Below are 17,551 nucleotides of genomic sequence, written 5' to 3'. Positions count from 1 at the left end.
GAACCCAAATTTACCTCGGATGACAAGCTGCGCATGACGTAATGTAGGAATTTCGCCGAGCGCTGGGTCTATGCCCGTTGCACACTCTTGGGGGTTATGAACTCTTGGTTATACACAGGGAGCCCTACACAGGGAGCCCTACGTATGTGTAGGGCTCCCTGGTTATACATGCATGTACATGAGATATACTCATACCTAGCTCGGTTCACCCGACCCCGTAGTTCTTCGGTCTAGACGTCCACCGGGCCGGGCCCGGGCACCCTTTGGGCGAGTTTCAGTGGAAATGTCACTACTCTTTTGTCATTAAATTTTTGTGGAAATAGTGACGTCACTTGCCATATCTATGGCTCTTCCCCATCAAAATGTATGTGATTCGGAGTTACGGACATTTCAAAGTTACGGGCAGTGCCCGTTCACTGACCTCCCAGATAAACGAGGTATGAGTGTAGATGAGATTAAAGATATCCAGCACAATAAACAATTTCAAAATGCTTTAGGAGAAACAGATCTGAATCACCGAATGAAGAATTTTTTCACACCAAAAGTGCATTTTGATTTATGAGTCTGCATTTGGCCAAATTTTCAACTTAAAATCCCTGAGATCCAATGATATCACCTACTACAGGAATGACTCGATTGACTACACATACATGTACATGTATTGTGCAGAGGATGGCATACCCATTCATAGCAGTACCGATAAAGATCAGCTACTACACTGAACACCACAAACTCAGCCTGAGAGTAGCGGTCACAGCAGCTGTGGCTGGTTCGTCCTGGCAAAAGCCAGAACGTCCGTGATCAACAACTTGAACTCTAACGTTGGCTATCAAGTGAGAAGTAGCAGAAAGCGGAAAGTAGTTAGTACGCTAGAGAGAAGTGGTGTTAAAACGATATACTAACACGTTATGCACCTACAGATGTACTTCCAAAAAAAGTACATGATAAGATAGGTTTTAAAATATTGTAGTATTGGCTGATGAGCACACTCCAAGAAACGTGAGAACTGAGTCCCAAACAAGAATATTTACTACTGTCCTACTGTATAAACGTGTTCAGCTGCTAAGGTCATCAAGATGGTAGAACAGAGAAGTCACAGAATGCTTTGGTCAGCACAGCCACATGTACATGCGCTGAGATCATGGGAAAACACCCAATACCAGCTGGGGAGTGAGCCTACAGTGCATGCACTGCCTTGGTCAATTGCATGTTTGCATCATTACCATACTAATTGCTGTGCATGAATATAATCGTGGGACTGGTGACTGACAAGATCTGTGTCTGTATTTAGATGTACAGTGTAGTGGCCATTACAAAATGGAATCAAGCAATGGTAGACAGGAATGAGTAAGCTACGGCATGTTTCAGGCTAGAAATCGGTGCGCAGGGAAATGCAAACAAATAACAAAATATGCTGGCTGTGCATAGCAACAATATTGGGAATATCTTCATTACGATGCATCAAGACGTTCATTTGCGTGGAAACTAACGTTATGCCTGCGAGTTCCGTCGGCGGAACGATCGCCGCAGGAGGCCTAGCGCATTGTTCTTGCTTCCTGTGGTAGAGGTCGCAGCGGCGGCTGGTGATGCAAGCGACACACTACCACTGCTTGCTCTCCGCTGGCTAGAGCGCGGCTGCAGACAGAGACGCAGACACAAGCGATAGAGTCAATCAGTGAGTACAGTATTGTCGGTCGCCGAGCAAGTAGGGGACCAGCCCTCGTAGCCGAGACCGTTCTTTTTTTCCTTTTATTTTTAGGCCAGGTTTTCCGGTTTTACATGTAATTTCTGTTTTGAAGGGTTTGACCAGTTTGTTTTAAGGGTTTGACCAGTTTGTTTTAAGGGTTTGACCAGTTTGTTTCCGGGATTTTTGCTCCTGCTGAGACAGTGCTGCGCCCAGACTATCGCGGCGCGCGGGTGCATTTTTGTACGGGTCCTGGTAGCCTCGTGGTTTCGATCCGTGATTTCCAGTACAAGTGTGGGGCATTCGAATCCCATCACGCCTCCTGCCTTTTTTCTCTTCTTTTCTGCATATGTTTTGGATCTTGTTGGGTGAAATACAGTAGAGATGATAATTATATTTCCTCTTTTTGATTTGATTTGAGCCTCCCTGTTCCCTTCGCCTGACAAAACGAGTGACAGTGGTTTCACTCACGCCAGTTGCAAGGTGAGTTCGACGACGAGGATTTCGGATACTCAAGCGTCAATCAAAATCCAGCTCTTGTTCGAAGAAACAATGAACACGGCTAATCATATCTTTCTCGGCATCACTGAGATTCTTACGGGCCTTGGAAGCCATTACAGTCAGGCACTCAGAAAATGCAAGCAAGAAGAAGATTCATTTGAGACTTTCATTTCTTTTGAGACTTTCCTCACACCTTTTCATTTGCGACTTTGCGTGTTTTGCATCTTTTGTATTTCCTGCGGCGACGAAGAAAAACCTGAAAAACACATCTGAAAACCAGAAAACACTCATGCAAAACTCACGGCTGTCGTGCGTTACAGTACGTACGGCTCGTACGTATGAGTTCACGCGTCTATAGTTTTGAAATGGACTGTAGTATACTGTGCTTGGTGAAATTCTAGCCTGTCCGTTCTTCGGCACTCTGCTCTTCAGCGCCCGATAGTACTGTAAATATACAAAATTTCGGCACTTCACGATTTTTGACATTTCGGCGGCGATTTATTTTCGGCGTGGGGTAGAGGGCATGGTATAGTGCAACAGATGCTGTGAAAAATTTCATCGGCGTTTTAATTTAGGCGTTTTGGGTCGGTGCCGAATATAGCCGAAATTAAATAGCTGCCGAATTTTTTTATATTTACAGTACTGTATTGAACAGTACTTGATCCTGTCAAAAATCTGATGTACTTTTCGAAGCACGATTTTTAAAGAGAATGAAGAAGGTCTGCATGGTCAAAAGGCTACACATTCATAGGAGTTTTGCTTCTCAGATTAATAGCTAAAGTCGGACCAAGACAGGCACACACAGTACTAGTGCAGATAGCTAAAGACCAAGAGAGGCACACACAGTACTAGTACGCCTGCTTGAAAAAACCTACCGGCAATTTATAATATCGCTTTCGCCAATGCCCCCCCCACTCCCAACCCACCCCCAAACAAGATTGTTTGAAAAAGAGAATTTCTTCATCAGCTACATGTAACCCTACTAAACAACAGCATAGAGTGTGATCTTACCTGCCCTGAAAGCATACTGAAGTTGGCAGGCTGTGCGAGGTCACCATAGTAACTAGACCTGTCGTGGTAATCGTTGCCGCCACCGAACGGCGATGCTTGCAAGTAGGCCGGTGTGTAGCCGGTGAGGGCATCGCCCATGCTGCTACCACGGCTACGGCTAGACTGGCGACGACTGCTTGGTCGCCGTGGAGATGCCCCCATGCTGCCGTCCATACCCTGTGACTGGTAAGGGAAGCAAGCAACATACAAAACACGAAATTAAAGTGATGTCAGGCCAGAAAAGCACTGTGTGTGTAAAGACATTGTCGTCGTCATGAAAATAACGAGAAAACGAGGTGAATGAATGCTGGCCACAATATCTTTATTCAAGTTCAACAACAAGTGAGAACAAGAAGGAAACACAGAAACGCAGCACTGAAATTCAATGCTTCTTCTCGTACTGGACAGTTGTGGTAGCATTGAGTTGATGTCGGGTTTACCGAAAAGAAAAGGTAAAAGTAAAAAATGAGCGTGCTCCCAGCAGGGCTCGAACCTGCAACATTCGCGTTATTAGCACGACGCTCTAACCGACTGAGCTATGGGAGCTCATATCTCTCTGGGACGAATGAGTTGTGGTAGCATTGAGTTGATGTCGGGTTTACCAAAAAGAAAAGGTAAAAGTAAAAAAATGAGCGTGCTCCCAGCAGGGCTCGAACCTGCGACATTCGCGTTATTAGCACGACGCTCTAACCGACTGAGCTATGGGAGCTCATATCTCTCTGGGACGAATGAGAGAAATTCGACATCAACATGGCAAAGCCTGGGAAGCCTGGGTGTATTATTCATATGGAGAATACGTGATTACGTCATCTGTTTTGTATGCGGCTAGTGCTGATGGTGTTGTTTGGTAGTTGTACCACAGGTGCATCTAGCCAACAGCTGAGCACAGTCCTTGTGAGATTCAGTCACTGTCATTGCCCGTGCACACCATGCATTAGGTCCATTGACCACCGGCATTTTGATAACCACTGCTCACAGAGCATGTACTGTGATTCTCAAACATGTCACCAGCTTTTTGAACGAATAACAAGCGTGTGAAGATTTGGATCTTCCTTTGCAAATACTCCATGATCCAATGATGCCAAACGAACTCTATGACTGTGAGCTCCCATAGCTCAGTCGGTTAGAGCGTCGTGCTAATAACGCGAATGTCGCAGGTTCGAGCCCTGCTGGGAGCACGCTCTTTTTTTTTTGTTTCTTCATTTGAGAAGTTAGATTTCAGTGTACTCGTAGGACCGTATTTGGCAAGAGGGAAGGAAACCCAGTGTGCAGCTCCGGCGAATGGGTTGCTGGCAAGGCAAAATTCCCGCATTACCATTATCATTATCATTTTTAGTGACGTAGCACATACAAGCAGGATTCAAGCAAATCTCCTGCTGTACACCTGCAGCTCAGTTGTAAATTGTCATGCACTACCCCACTTCCCGTTGCTTATCTGCACCAACTATGATGTATTTCCCTCAGACTAATGAAAACTATGATGTAATCCAGGAATATCGCCGTGACAGACACCCATGCCGAAAAGTCACAAGATGGACGCTCCTTATGTACATGTACTCTTGGTATTGGAACTGCATAGAACTGCATAGAACTGCATAGACCCTCGGTGACTACTGCTTGGTACTTACAGCATAGCCGGGGAACACAGGTCCCATCCACGGCATGCTGAGTTCATACTGCGGCACGGCTTGTCCAAACCTCTCCGTGTAGTCGCTGCTGCTTCTTGGCTGCAGCGTGTGTGGACGATGCTGGGCAACCGGAGTGCCTGAGAGGGCAAACAACATGCATGACAACCAGTGGCAATGAGGAAAAGGGAGCGGGGAAGAACTCGGCTCGATGTACAGTCAACTTTGCTAATAACGACTGCGGATATAACGACAATTCGCGAATAACGACAGAATGTCCATGCCCAGAGCAAAGTCCCATCCAACTGTAATACATATAATGAGACTTCGGGTATAACGACACTTCGCGAATAAGGACACTTTTCTGATGCCCCGCAGAGTGTCGTTATAAGCGAAGTTGACTGTATGTATACAATGAGTAGTCTATAATGTTTTCTGGTGGGTCTTGCTCGTGTAGTGTGAAAACTCAATACATGTATGCCATATCCAGATAGAGTATGCAATATCCACATAGAAGTATGGCAGTGATCCATGATAGAATTCACACGTGTACGGATTATTGTGATTCGCGACATGGTAAAGAACAAGAGTAAGGCTGGCATAGCCTCTGGACACAATTGCCGACACAAACTGCCCATGAGTATCAACACTTCAACATGGTCCAGTTACAGATCTAATAACCATGTGGAAGAACTTACCCGCCCCGTCGGTTGACATAGCGTGCGGTTTGAGAGCAAATGATCGCGACAGAGATGACGTGTTGGCAGCCGGCAATTGTGTGGCAGCGGTAACCTTGGAACCCTGTAAGGCACGAGCAACACGGCCATTGCGATGCACATAATATTATACTAGTACCTTCGGCATGTGTGCCCAGTACGAATATCCCAGGAGCAAAGTCACAAATTTACCCCATTGACACTGCTGAAGCAGCACTTGCACCCTCTGGCACCTATGACTGTCACGGTACCGCCATCACTGCAATAGGTTTGGTTACCAAGCCCACCATCACTACCTGAATGTGTTTGTTCACCCAAGCCTACCATCCAATACTAGTACCGGCATCATGCCTCATACCGTAATGTCGCGTGCATTAGCCGGGGCTTATATGCCTATAAGCCGGTGATGGAGTCAGGCTTGTACACAAGACAGGCTTATACACGAGACAGGCTTATAATTATGACAAGCACCACTCAATGACCAGGCTTGTATGCGCAAACTGCTGACTTTTGGTGTTGATTTCCGCATCTTCCCACGTTTTCCGCGTGTGCAAGTGTACGGTACCATGCAAACATGAACATGTAAAAGGCGCGCTCACCAGTCTTGCGTAGTAGCCCGGCTTACGCACGCGACACGTGGCGCGTCTCGTGTACTGGCCCGGCTTATGCATGCGCCAGGCTTGTACGCGAAAAGCTGTTGCAGATTTCATGCTTCTACACGAGACAGGCTTATGCACAAATCCGGCTTATGCACGCGACATTACGGTAGTTTGTGAATTGGCAGCCCGGCAGCTAATGCACCCCATTATGCAAGTGCGCAAAAGGGACAGGAAATTAAAATCTAACATTTATGTCACGGCAACCATAGAAGCAAGAGATCATGTACGAAGCTGTGGGCCTGTGATGAATGCCCTGTGATCTGGGTTATCAGACTCGGATGGAGAGCCAATGATTAAAATAAAACTTGTATAAATACCTTTGGTCCTCTCTTTTTAAGTTTGATCTGGGTTATTCAATGGAATGTGTCCGGCTGGGAGTCGTGTAAACCATACAGGCAATGTCCTCTCACCTTCTTGCTCGTATCCGTGTCTTTCAAGTGAGGAATGTCATCGACCGATGCGCTCTTGGACAGCTTATCCTTGCCACGCAGTGAGCCAAACAGACTTCCTTTCCTCCGCTTCTTCAGCGTGTGCGAGTCTTGTGCTCCAGCCGCGTCGCCGCTGGCAGCACTGGCTGCTTTGGTTTCTGCAGATTGCTGAGCACGCTTAGCATCAGATAACCTTTGCAAACCTGCACTGGCCGGTCTAAAGATAAGACAAGGAGCATACAAAAAATAGAGACAATAAATCAGACAAAAACATTCCACAAGTGCCTCTTGCCATGGTGCACATAAAGCAGATATAAAATTTAATGCCGCAGTTCATCTACTTAGTGACTTAGTCTTGTACAGTACTACTTGCACCGCGGAGACCGCACCGTTGCTGCAGGACACTCCATTCTGTAGGAAGAACGCGTCCTCCAGTTGAGAAGATGGCTTGGATATGTCCCACGGGAGCATAGTTTATAATCAAGTTATAGGTCCAAACCTGGCTGTGTATTCACTATTCAGTATTTTTTAGATCTGCAAAACACCCGCAGTGGGTACAAGTTACAGCCGAATTTAATATTCAATCTATTATTTCCAGAAAGACTGGCATTTTGGACAAATTCCATCAAAATGGAGGCCCGAGGGAAACGGTCTGGTTGGTCAGGTCATCACCAGACCACCTTGTTGGCCAACAACTCATGTTTACTGCTGGGGAGGTCATGAGTACCTGCCGCCATATCATACACAAACTGTATGAAAGGTTATGGTATGGCCGGACCAATCAAAACTGCTTCCGGCGGCCCTGAAATGTAAAAACACTCGCACGCTTACTTACACGTGCACACACACACGTGCGCGCACACACACACACACACACTTAAATCCACTGCACCCACCGCTTCCTGAGGAAGGTGCCACCATTCTGGGAAGTCTCCTGCTCGCCAGCATCCTGCTGCGTTGCCTCTTGATGTGCACGAACAGGACTCATGGATGATGAATGACGACGCTGGTCACCTCCGGCGACACTTGAGTCAGTAAAGGCTTGCTGTTGCAGGTGACGGGAGGTCAATGGCACAGCACCTGATGACAGGCTTCTTGAATTCTGCGACTACAGAGGGCACAACAAGACACAGCCGGTAAGTGCAAACTTCAGCCGAAGCCATTTTGCCACACTATGCCATTTCCACATTTAGCTTGAACGTGCACTGCCTCCGATGCTTTCACAGCCTTCCACATAGGTTGACTGCTTGACAAGGATTCCTGAAAGAGGATTAAAACGTGTTGACTTATGTACAAGTGCATCTACCCATTGGGTATTACTATAGCAGAGTGATGTCAATTTATTCTGTGAGCATTTTGCTGTTTCCAATTCGGACTGAAGTTTCTTTCAATCAGATATAATTTGAATCGTATGTTCATCCATATAAGCTACTCTCTCACCATTGACCTATTGTTCAGAGCAGAGCGGATGGGAGAGCCGACAAGGCCAGAATCGTTCCTATCGGCAAACCTGTCATCAGCGTACGCTGCGGCGACCGTGGGTGTGGTGGGCACAGAGCTGGACTTCTGGTTTGTCGGTACACTCGTCTTTTGCCGATTGCTACGGCGAGCGAGCGAGAAGCGATTGCGGAATCCAGAGCGAGGCGGTGCCTGGGTCGGCATCTTTCAGGTAGAAGATAGAATATAGAAGAACAACGCAGAATCAAGCATGTCAGTATTGATGCCTTTAAGCCGAGCATGGCAACAAACAATACCAACATAGCAAGGTGCTGACCCAGGGCAAGACGCCCAGCTTGGTACAGGGACGTCGGAATGTATTTTAGTTTGGTACGGTCAGCCATCTGAAGTAAAATTTACTCGTGGGCTGAGCCGAAAAATTTGGAAATTTAGAGCCCAAATCAGTGCATTTTATTGATTCACGGGGTACTTGGGGCAAATAGTGGTACGGTCAATACCGTGGTGACCGTACCGTGTGCGACGCCCCTGTTGGTATTAGCGGGGCTTGGCCTTTACCTACGCCTGCCCTGGATACAGTAGGTATTTGACAGCAATCGGAATGCAATATTGGCTGATCGTCGCCTCATCGGGGACTTCTCCTGGCCACTGTAGGCTGAACTCACCTTTTCATTCACGGAGTCGTCGACTGGCTTCTTCTTCTGTAACTCTCTATCCCTGTACAGTCAGCAAGGGCGCAACACAGAATATTAAAGATCGAAGCGATAACGGACAGGCAAACGGTGGCAACAAGCAGCGGCTTGGCAGCAACATACTCATCGGTCTTAGAAGGTGCGACTTTGGCGGCATTAGTGATGAAGTTGCTTGCTCCAACGAGGAACGCACGCCTAAACTCGTCGGTTTCAAGGCACTTACAACTACAGTCAGAGCAAAGTACTGAATGGGAAAGGAACTACCAGTGTTCTGACTTCTGAGTGTGCCAGTCAAACTTGAGTGGCAGATTACAAACAATGTGTAGATCGCTTACGCTGTTCCTAGTGACTGGTGACGTTGCACGCCTTTCGTCTGCGTCAGAGGCTTTCCAGCAGCCACCTCCACTGCAACCAAAAGAAGAATATGCAAAATCTTACGTAAGATACCTGTACATATGCGTTGAAGGAACACAATCAAATGTGCGTACGTGGTGGCGGTGGTGGTGTTTGGGGGGGGGGGGGAGGGGGATTGCTCGCCACGGTTTACCACTTACACTGTCTCATGACGGCCGTAATGGAGGTCTGCGGCGTGGCTTGACTCTCAGTGGACGGTGGTGAGGTGGGCGGGGCACGTCGACGGTGTGGTGAAGAGGTGACGTCGGTGCGATTCATATCTCTTAGCACTGTCTGCGTCTCCGGCTGATCATTGAGCAAATGAAAGATGGCCGCCATCCAGTCGCATTTGTTTTCCTTGATGCTTCGGACAACATTGGTGCGTTGGACGTCCAGGCGTGCACACATCAGATCGACAATCTGGACGCAAAGGCAATAATTTAATTAGAATTAGAAATACATCTGTTGCCAGTAATAACCTAGTCCGGCTAAGGTGGCCACCCAACCTAACCAATGCACTGGCACTGATATCTGTACACCGGACTGTTTCTTGCTCGGGGACATGTAATGTTACATCATGGGAAACTTCACTGCACTAAATAAGTCAGTACTAAATCATACTTTCCCACTTGTCATGTTTGACTGAAATGTGTCTGGATTGAAAGGCAGTAGCAGAAAGGGAGCAGTTTCGACAGAGCTATCAATTTCAACACTTGTGGAAAAGTTTCATCTCATCCCACCTTACCCTGTCCCTTGATGCTGCATTCTCTACCGGCGCTTGGTATGGCAGGAGAGGCTGCGAAGCATCTGACGTTATCCACGGGTGCAACATAGCCTGTCGCAGATTGCACCGTTGACTGGGATCCGGTTGCAGAAGACACCGCACCAGATCCATCGCACCTGCGTGACAGCATCACAGGGCAATAACAAACGCAAATGCACCAAGGTGTGTCTGTCTTGTTTGGAGAATTGAAGAGCAGCTGCCTACTGTCATCATCATATACATGTGCACATAGTACCCAATACTACCCATGCTTTATCTCAACATAAAGTGCCTCATATACAGGGCATGTACCTGCTGGGCTAATCTGTTCTTCATGCTTCTTTAACTCGTAGAAGAAGGCGGCTTCTTCTACAATTACTGCTGAAGTCGCAACAGCTCAGTTTTTTTTTTAACTTAAAAGCAAATTACGGAAGGCAAGAGCGACTTTAAACATGGGAGCAAGTGCATATTCCTGCCAGCTTGACTTGATCAAAACTTGACAAACCATATTTGATATGAAGCATTCTGTAGTGTATAGTCACCGACGGAGGTGTTTGGCCGGTTGTCCGAATACAGCAGCTATGTGTATTCACAGAACTACTTATTTCTCAAATCCCAAGTAGAACTCCAGCACATCATGCACATCATCAACAGAGTACAGAGTATAGAGTAGCGAGTAGAGAGTAGAGAGTGCAGTGGCAAGACCTACTGGCTGAGAAGTGTGCCGATTCTTCCTCCTGTTGCTGCCCAATGCCAGCGGTGATCTGATCCAGGAGACGCTTGCGCCGGTTTGCGCCTTGCTTGGGCACACTGAACAATACATGCCGGCAGAGAAAAGTGGTAAGCATTCATTGCCCATACAAACACAGAAAAAATGTTGCACTATTCATTACGTTGAGGGAAAGTGGCGAACGGGAAAAGTCTGAAGAAAAAATTGACTGTTACCACCAGGACTGGAACCATGGACCCTCGCTTGTAGCTAGCGATGCTCTACCACTATGGTGTGGTTGTCACCCCAGTAGCGACCGTTCAACATTTTCCTTGGCACTACTTCAAAATGTCCAGCAACTTTCCCAATACCCACATGACTGGTATTTAGAGTATGCTAGGCAGAGACTCCACGTGCAGCTCTGTATAGAGCATAGAGCAAGCGAGGCGCAACCTGATGGTCATGGTGAGAGAAGATGGACTTGCAAGATGTAACACAAGTATTTGCAGCAAGATAGAGCCTGTGGATGTTCAGTATGCCTTTATCACTATGTGACAGACTGTATTTCAGCCCTAGCCAGGGTACCATGACTGACCGTACATCATAACATGAACTAGTGATGGAAACAGCACACCAATGTGCTCGATTGCAGTTCTACTTTGCACTCACCGGAATGGCAGCTTGCCTGCTAACATGGCAAACATGTTGACACCCCTGCCAGCAGAATAGCAAACACAAACATGCACGCACACGTGCACACACACACACACACACACACATTAGCGCCACAATCCAATTGAACCATGCCTGAACCATGCATTGCTTGACACACAGCCCGAAGTCGCGATTGGCATGAGCAATCTCCTTCAAAGCGGCTTGCAGGTCCTACAACACCAAGAGCCTTTCATGCACACTGTTTTGATTAGGAATGTGTGCAACACCACTGCCTGACAAAGACGTGCACATGTTAAATCGAAGGCCAGCCTTAGCAATTATGTAGCCATGCACAGCCATCCCTGCTTATAATACAGACAGCAGCCAGTTACCCTAGCTGGTATAGCGTTTCTCTGACTGAACTTACAAACTCCAAACATCCACCTCTTGTCCGTACACCTGTCCTGGGACGAACAGCTCTGGGGCAGCATACTCTGGTGATCCGCAGTGCGTGGCTAAGAACTCTCCCGGCTCATGGCAATTGCTGAGACCAAAGTCTACAGATCAGGAGAAGAGCATCCATTGTGATGTGTTACCGGTAGTTAAAAATACCAAGAACTACGTTAGGAGGAAACAGCAAAGTGTTGCAAGTACATGTACATGTAGTTGGAAAATGAAGTTGAAGACTCCTCTATAGCTGCACTATGTTTGATGCAAGTGGTGGTAAAGACATACCCGGCTGATGAAATGGCGCTAAAAGAGTGCGTGTGTGTGTGGGTGGGGGGAGGGAGGCGTGCATTTACCACCATTTTGTCAGGTGTATCTTTACCGCCATATGCGTCACCTACAGTGCATTTCAAAACAATAGACGCGTAGGGTTTTTGAAATATTTCAAATTTGGCTGAACCTTTTTGAGAATAGTTTTCGGAATATTGCTCAGGATCGCTCCACAATTACTCTCATATAGTTTCTAAAGGATTGGATAACAGACGCCCAATTTGGAAAAATTTATGCACAAAGTGATCACAGATTTTATGTGGTATAGATGCTGGCATAACGGTTTTTGCCTAGGTACGCGTCTATAGTTTTGAAATGGACTGTACTTTTAATAGGTGAAGAAAATCTGTATTTTCTGCTTGCTCACTCGCCATCACCCTTACCAATGATTTTGATATTGTGCTTTTCCTTGTCCAGCAAAATGTTCTCCATTTTCAAGTCCCTGCATATCAGCAACACAAACAAGAAAAAGCATTCACATGCCAATTTCACTGAGTTAGCCAAGTACAGCTATACAACAATGCCTTGCATGGAATAGGGGGTCGTGATGTCATGTGGTGACTATGATGACATGGAAAACAATGTTCAGCTGCCACACGCCGCGCTGACGGCGTCAGAGAACACAGATGAACAGTCCGATAACATTGAACGCAGAAGCAGCAGAGGTTCAGAGAAGCAGTTTTCAAGGACATACCCCTGTACAGTGCCCCCCCCCCCCCCCCCCTCCCCACATTCAACTAACTTACCTATGAACAATTCCATGCTCGTGCATGTAGAAAAGCGCTGAGATGAGCTGGCGGATGAAATGCCTTGCCAGTGGCTCGGCCATGCACCGGTTGGGACACTCGTTCTTGACGAACTGCAGCAGCTCCCCGCCCTCGGCACATTCCGTGACAATACAGTAGAGCGTGCTTGTCTTCATGGTCTCGTAGAGACGGATGATGTTGGGATGGTTCAACTGGCGCATGATGGCAGACTCGCGCAGTAAGTTACGCTTGACATAGTCTTCCTTGATTCGGTCGGTTTGGATGATCTTAATGGCAACCTGCAGCAGAGAAACATGACATGGTGGGATCAGTTATAACAGGGATTTAACTCTGGAACTCCAGGATATGTAGGATTTTAGTAATGTGCTGACAAGCAATTTTTAAGTACATCCATGCTACACCTGCAGCAAATGGAAGGTTCATCTGCCCCCCCCCCCCCCCCCCACACACACACACAAGGAATCAAGGAATCAATACGCAGAGCAGACGTGTTCCGTGTACTATTCGCTTCATGTTCCTTTCAACTCTAGCCAACTCTACTTTCTACACTGTATTTCAGGGATGCTCACCTTGGCTTGGATGTGCGCGTGCTTTGCCACCTCGACACGAGCAAAGTTCCCCTTGCCAAGTGTTTTACCCGGCAGTAGGTAACGGCCAATTCTCTTCACTCGGTGTTCGCTCTGTGTTGGTGGCGTTGCCGGCGGAGTAGAGCTGCGCGCAGTGGACTGCGTTGCTGCTGCCTTCTCAAGAACTGGTGTTGCGGCTGAATCCAACACGTTGTTGCTTTTCTCCGGCTGTGAGCGCCGCTTATCCAGAGCATCGTCAGTGCCCATACTCTTAGCTTCGCTGGATTCGTCCGATGTGCTCCGTGTCTTGCTGTTGCCCATGCTACCGCTATCCAGCAGTTTTGAATCGCGTACACTATGCTCGCTTGTGTGTCTGCCGCTAGTGGGAATGTCAGCCAAGCCCACATCATCATGTATTGCGGCGTGGGTTGTCTCGGGTACGTGTGTCGATGCTGCAGGCTGGAAAATAAGTAGTGCATGCAGTACATACACACACACACACACACACACACACATTAAAATACATTGACCAACCTTCACGAGGCCCGCACATTCAATTCTGGTTTAGGACAATCTCTATATCTGTGCCTATAGTACTGCGAGCAGTAGCAATATAATATGGCGTGCGGTCAATGTGTTTCATCATCATTACAGTATTTTTAAAATATGCAGATCTGTTGCATCCTCTTGCAGCATATAGCATAGCCCACACACACACATGTATAGCATTAAAAAAACCTATATATGACCATGTGTTGGGTGATGCTCTATGCTGCAAGAGGATACAGCAGATCTGCGTGTACTTCTATCTAAAGTTGAAGTAAAGATGGCATGTTCCGTACACGGCTCTACCCCAGTAGATGCCTACGGAATTCTCGCTGGCGAAATTGCACGTGCTTTAAACAGCGAAACTACTGTATTATCCGGAGCGTAAGCCGCATTTTGAACCCTCAAAATTCACCCCAAAAAAGGGAGTGCGGCTTATGATCAAATTAATGGTGATAAACAGGGTAGATGTCTGTGTTTCGTGGCAAGAAAATGGGGGTGTGGCTTATACTCCAGTACGGCTTATACTCCGGAAAACACGGTGCATTTCTTAGCATGCTAGAGCAATCGTAAAGACATCAGTCATTTCTCATTAGTTGGTATGCGATGTTGTGTTGATGAGGAAAGTCTCGACGGGTATAATGGCCGGTACAGGCGATATTGCCACATTTGTGTTATGTATGCTTCCTTGTATGGACTGGCTCTATGCCAGCACTGCAAAGCAACAAGATCTGGAATATAAAATGTACAGCCCCAGGTCATGAACTACTGGCCAGCAATTTGATTGGAAGGACTTGGGTCTTCGGGTCATACTGCTTCAATGAGAAAGCGGGGTGGGGGTGGGGTTGTTCTTGCAAGAGAGGAGGGTATGTTTCTGCCCATGCGAGGGGATGGCAATCCTGTTGTGAAAACACCCATCACCTATAAAGCTGATGTCTTCACTTTTGGTGTGTGACTCGAAGTTATCTTCAGTAAAATAACCGGGTACACGGGCATCAATCCAGTCATTGTGGAACCCAGCCACTCATACATTCAGACAGCAAACAGATGCATTGAAACAAGGGCGTTCATGTACCTCTTCTGACACTGGTTCAAATCCATCCACATCCCCAGCTCCGATGGTCGTAGCAGCACCCGACATTACTGCGGCTATGTGATGCTGGTTGTACGGTCCAGCGCTGCCTCCGCAACTGCCGCTGCTGTAGCCACTGCTGTAGAGCGAAGACGAATAGCCGGAGCGTGCAGTTTCCGACGCTGTGGATCCGTGCCGCTGGAGGTGCGTAAGAGTCGGACCGGCTACACTGGACGAGCGGGACTGATCTCCGCTATCCACCGTCATCATCCTCGTTTATCTTGGAGAGCGCTTCGTCCCAAACAGCCTGCGCCTATCCAAACGAAAGACTTCCAAAGCTAAAACCACCGAACAAGGACGCCGAAGACGTTCCTCGAATCCTGATGGCGATTCTCTGTTTACCTTGGCCCTGGGAAACGCTCCTTTCAAAGATACAAAATCCCTCACCGATTCTATGCATAGACTCATGCATAAGTTGGCGGTGCTAAATGATAAATGACCTTGGCGTCGACGTCCGTGATATCAGAAGCAGTAGCCGCAAAGCAGAGATCGAGGACGGTGATCTGGTGATGAGTGATGATGATCAACAAGTCACAGGCATTTTCATTATGACTCAAACCAGAGTCTGACTGAAAACCAGTGGCTGGTATGTGAGAAAAGTGAGACATTTTTTGGAATGGAATAGGCTTGGTGAGATCGTGCGGGTGGTCTCAGGAAAGTGCCAGCCCTAGGCCCTGTGGCCTTCATGCTGACTTGTAATACTAAAACGCAAGTAGATGCAGCCGGGCAGAAGCAGAAAGGTCTTGCGCTGCGAGGAAATCACCGTTGGCATTCCAGTGGCGTAACTTCAAAGCAGCGGACCACCCCGACGTCTGACATGCAGTGCCAGAGGGTAGCAGGTTGGCTAGGCACGCTGGCAGGTAATGCTTGGTCTGCGGTTGGCCGGTGGCCGCTGACGCGAAGCTGTTGATCCCTTCAAACACGTGAGAATCTTACCCTCTGAGCTTATACGGACTTGGCTGTGCAGATACCATCATGAGCCGTTCAAAATAATCACATTTACAAAATACGTGTCCGGACAGTACAGGTACTCAGGTAGGGATCAAGTCCAGACTAGACCTGGACAGATGACACGAATCTAGCGTTGGATCTCCCTGTCCATGCAGTGATCGTGATGGCTTTGCTGAGTGGATGCCACTGATGCAACTGATGCTATGAACACACTCATTGTCATGTACTGACTCTGTTCAGTGGCTAGCTGCACTGGGGGTGTAGCCTTCAGGTGCTGAGGGTGGGTGCAGCCCTCATGGTCCTAGCTCACGGCTAAGTGCGACATCGGATCCTAATCCCAGGCCGCTGGAAGCCGTAGACATGGTAGATCTATGCCTGTTGTGCACCCTGGACTTGACAGTGAGCATTGACGACTGCTACGTGAACTATCCATTGTAGCATGGCTGCGCATTACGATGATGACTACGGAGAGAGAATTCTGATGCCTATACACGGCGAACCATGGAGAACACTCCAGAGACTGAAGTGTGGAATTCCTGGGTATGAATCGCCATCCATCGTCATTCGCTGTCATCGAACAATGTAAGTAACCTATGCATGACTGCATTGCGAGGACTGCATTGCGAGGAGTGCATTGCGAGGACTGCATTGCGAGGTTACCTCCAGCATGTCAGTCACATGCACATCCATGCACTGGGAATAGGCGCATGCATAATTATACTGGACATACAATCAGATCTGAGGTGGAATTGCTGTACCTGAACTGACAGCTTGCATTTGGCGAGGTGATGTGTCTCGTATTACACGACCAGTTACAATATCGTGTTGTTGCCCATACTGAATAAAACAGCACATGTTACAACAGCAAGTTCTTCTTTACGTTTGTGATACATCAGTGATGGCATTGTAAGGGTAGTGTGAGTATAATAATGTGAGCATACTACATGGCACCATTGAGTATTGGGACATCGGTATGCCAAAATGGCCGCTGGAATAGCAGGTGATGGGCGAATGGTAGACCAGTTTGTACGAGTAAGTTAGTGCAGGCATGTAGGCCTACCTCTGTAGGTACAGTACGTGTGTGTCGGGTAGTCAGTGTGAATTTGGGTTTGAAGTTTGCTACTCACTCGCATGTAGGCTAGCTGCATTGCTGTTTACTAGCGTTCTGGTACATGCAGCTGCATAATAATCAATATGTCAGAGGCAAAGAGACCGTGTTGAATCATGATACACCTTCGCATGTACGGTGCCATACATGCATGTCTGCTTCAACTCAAGTCCAGCTGTGTGACTAACTGAGTGTAACAGTTCCCTTGTATTTGCACGTAATGTTATTATAATAATCCTAAATTTACCGCGATGTCACGAACCAGGCTTCTTCCTGTAGAAACCGATGTAACTGCTAGGTATCTAGCCGGTCAAGAGAGGCTTCTATTCCAACTAGGTAGTCACATGTATGTCAGCACTGAACCCAGGCTTATGT

General features: G+C 47.4%; 1 protein-coding gene and 3 non-coding genes across 4 annotated transcripts; 1 reads left to right on the top strand and 3 right to left on the bottom strand.

Moving 5' to 3' along the window:
- Window positions 1-745: 745 nt before the first annotated feature.
- Window positions 746-15,816, bottom strand: LOC135814082 (MAP/microtubule affinity-regulating kinase 3-like). The gene is made up of 18 exons (XM_065327142.1): window positions 15,061-15,816; window positions 13,443-13,898; window positions 12,853-13,151; window positions 12,490-12,548; window positions 11,757-11,886; window positions 11,345-11,389; window positions 10,676-10,776; window positions 9,949-10,103; window positions 9,365-9,623; window positions 9,146-9,215; window positions 8,784-8,835; window positions 8,104-8,325; window positions 7,560-7,771; window positions 6,646-6,880; window positions 5,559-5,661; window positions 4,864-5,000; window positions 3,197-3,418; window positions 746-1,635 (listed from the first exon to the last, which is right to left on the bottom strand). The coding sequence occupies exons 1-18, from the start codon at window positions 15,325-15,327 to the stop codon at window positions 1,492-1,494; spliced, it is 3,168 nt and encodes a 1,055-aa protein (XP_065183214.1). The 5' UTR covers window positions 15,328-15,816; the 3' UTR covers window positions 746-1,491.
- On the bottom strand, window positions 3,708-3,781 carry Trnai-aau (transfer RNA isoleucine (anticodon AAU)). The gene has a single exon. It is a non-coding gene; the product is annotated as a tRNA-Ile (tRNA).
- Window positions 3,871-3,944, bottom strand: Trnai-aau (transfer RNA isoleucine (anticodon AAU)). The gene has a single exon. It is a non-coding gene; the product is annotated as a tRNA-Ile (tRNA).
- Window positions 4,340-4,413, top strand: Trnai-aau (transfer RNA isoleucine (anticodon AAU)). Its single transcript has one exon. It is a non-coding gene; the product is annotated as a tRNA-Ile (tRNA).
- Window positions 15,817-17,551: the final 1,735 nt, after the last annotated feature.

Source organism: Sycon ciliatum, chromosome 4 (assembly GCF_964019385.1).
Source record: "Sycon ciliatum chromosome 4, ocSycCili1.1, whole genome shotgun sequence".
NCBI lineage: Eukaryota > Metazoa > Porifera > Calcarea > Leucosolenida > Sycettidae > Sycon > Sycon ciliatum.
Note: the sequence above shows the minus strand (reverse complement) of the source record. Positions and strands in the feature narration are given on the sequence as shown.